General features: G+C 23.3%; 1 protein-coding gene across 1 annotated transcript in view; it reads left to right on the forward strand.

Annotated features, from left to right (window-relative positions):
• Positions 1-518: 518 nt before the first annotated feature.
• DICPUDRAFT_150588 (uncharacterized protein) overlaps positions 519-1,803 on the forward strand; it is a gene marked incomplete at both ends in the record, with an annotated part of 2,396 nt that continues 1,111 nt past the window's right edge. The window contains 2 exons of the mRNA XM_003286539.1: positions 519-1,371; positions 1,732-1,778. Coding sequence (XP_003286587.1) covers positions 519-1,371; positions 1,732-1,778 — 900 coding nt within the window. The remainder of the gene's footprint in view (positions 1,372-1,731; positions 1,779-1,803) is intronic.

A 1,803-nucleotide genomic window follows, 5' to 3' on the forward strand; every position in this document is an offset into this window, starting at 1 on the left:
TAATAATCTGATGTTATTGTTATACATTGGATGAGATAACCATCTATGCAGTTTTTTATTATTTATTATCCATTTATTTTTTATTTTTTATTATCCTTTATTTTTTTTTAGACTTTTTTTTTTTTTGATTTTGATTTTTTTTTATTATTATTTTTAGTGAAGTTTAATAACTAAGTAACAGACTTTGTGAATAGAATTAATTCCAAAAAGAACACATATGTGGTTTAATAATCGTCATAGGTTCGTTAAAAAAAAAAATAAAAAAAATTTAATTCCAAAAAATAAAAAAAAATAAAAAAAAATTATTTAATTAAAAAAAAAAAGACAAATAATTATTTTTTATTTTTTTAATTTATTGTTTTAATTAAAAATTATAATTTTTCTTTTTTCGATATTAACAAAAACATTAATTTTTTTTTTTTTATTTATATTTTATAAATAAAATTTTTTAAATATTATTACAAGTTATTTGATAAATTATTTTAAATAAAATTTTATCAAAAGTGTATTTTAAAAAAATGGATAATAACGAAAAAGAAATTAAGGATGTCGAAATAAATATAGACAGTGTTCGCAATAGTGATGATAATAATAATAATAATGCCTCTAGTTCAGAATATATACCACCATTATCGCCACCAACAATTGAGGTTTGTAGCGAACCATCCTCACCAATCAACGATAGAGCGTCAATAGATAATAATTTAAATAGCCCAATTGAATTAAATTTAAATAATAACCCGAACAACGAAAATAATAATAATGATAATAATAATGATAATAATAATAATGATAATAATAATAACAATAATAATAATAATAATAGTAGTGTTGAAATTAATATTAACAACATTCATAACAATAATGATAATAATAATGAAAGTAATAATATAAATTTAAGCAATGCAAACTCCGAACAATTAATAAACCAACCATATCCTCTATATCCACCAGCACCATCATATTTTTATCAATATAACGTCGATGGGAATGGCCATATAATACACACCATCGATGAAATTGATACAGATGCAACAAGTTTACCACCACCAGTAAGGTTAGAGAAAAGTCCTCATCAAAATAATAGCAATAGTAATGTATATTCATCAAATGGGTTCTATCCGGGCTTACAAGGTTTGGCTTCAGTTAGTGCAGGTGAAAATGACCCAAATGCTCAAAGTCCCTCCTCTAATAACTATTATAGTTCATATAGCAGACACCATGCATCACCACCACCAAATTCTAGAACCACAACCAACAGAGATAATAACAATACTTCAATTGCAAGAAAAAACAGGACTTGTTGTACTGGTGGTGCTCGAAAAATTATTCCAGGAATTATAGTAATTATCCTGTGTGCCGTTATCCTTGGTATTTTTTATGGTGCCAATACAAACAGATAGATTATTTATTTTTTTCAATAAACTAAAATAATAACAATAATATATGTAAGATTAATGTAAATAAAAGATAAAATATTTATTTTAAAAAATATGGTTTGTGTTCATTTTTTCGATTTTTTTCCCAACTTTTTTTTTTTTGGATTTAGTCCCATAATTTGATATTTCTTATTTTTTTTGAGAAAATAAGTTTTGAAATTGAAAATATTATTTCAAGAATTCCTTACAGCAATCATTAATGAATGTTCATCTTGAGAGACCCACGTGGTTTTTCCCGGTAAAATTGGATTCTGTCAAAAATATGTATTACTTTTTTTTTTTTTTTTAAAAGAATTAAGAGGTAAACCTAATTATAAAAGTAAAACATCACAATTGACAGTTTTTTACATTTATAAAAATACCG

The sequence above is a fragment of the Dictyostelium purpureum genome (assembly GCF_000190715.1).
Source record: "Dictyostelium purpureum unplaced genomic scaffold DICPUscaffold_74, whole genome shotgun sequence".
Taxonomy (NCBI): Eukaryota; Evosea; class Eumycetozoa; order Dictyosteliales; family Dictyosteliaceae; genus Dictyostelium; species Dictyostelium purpureum.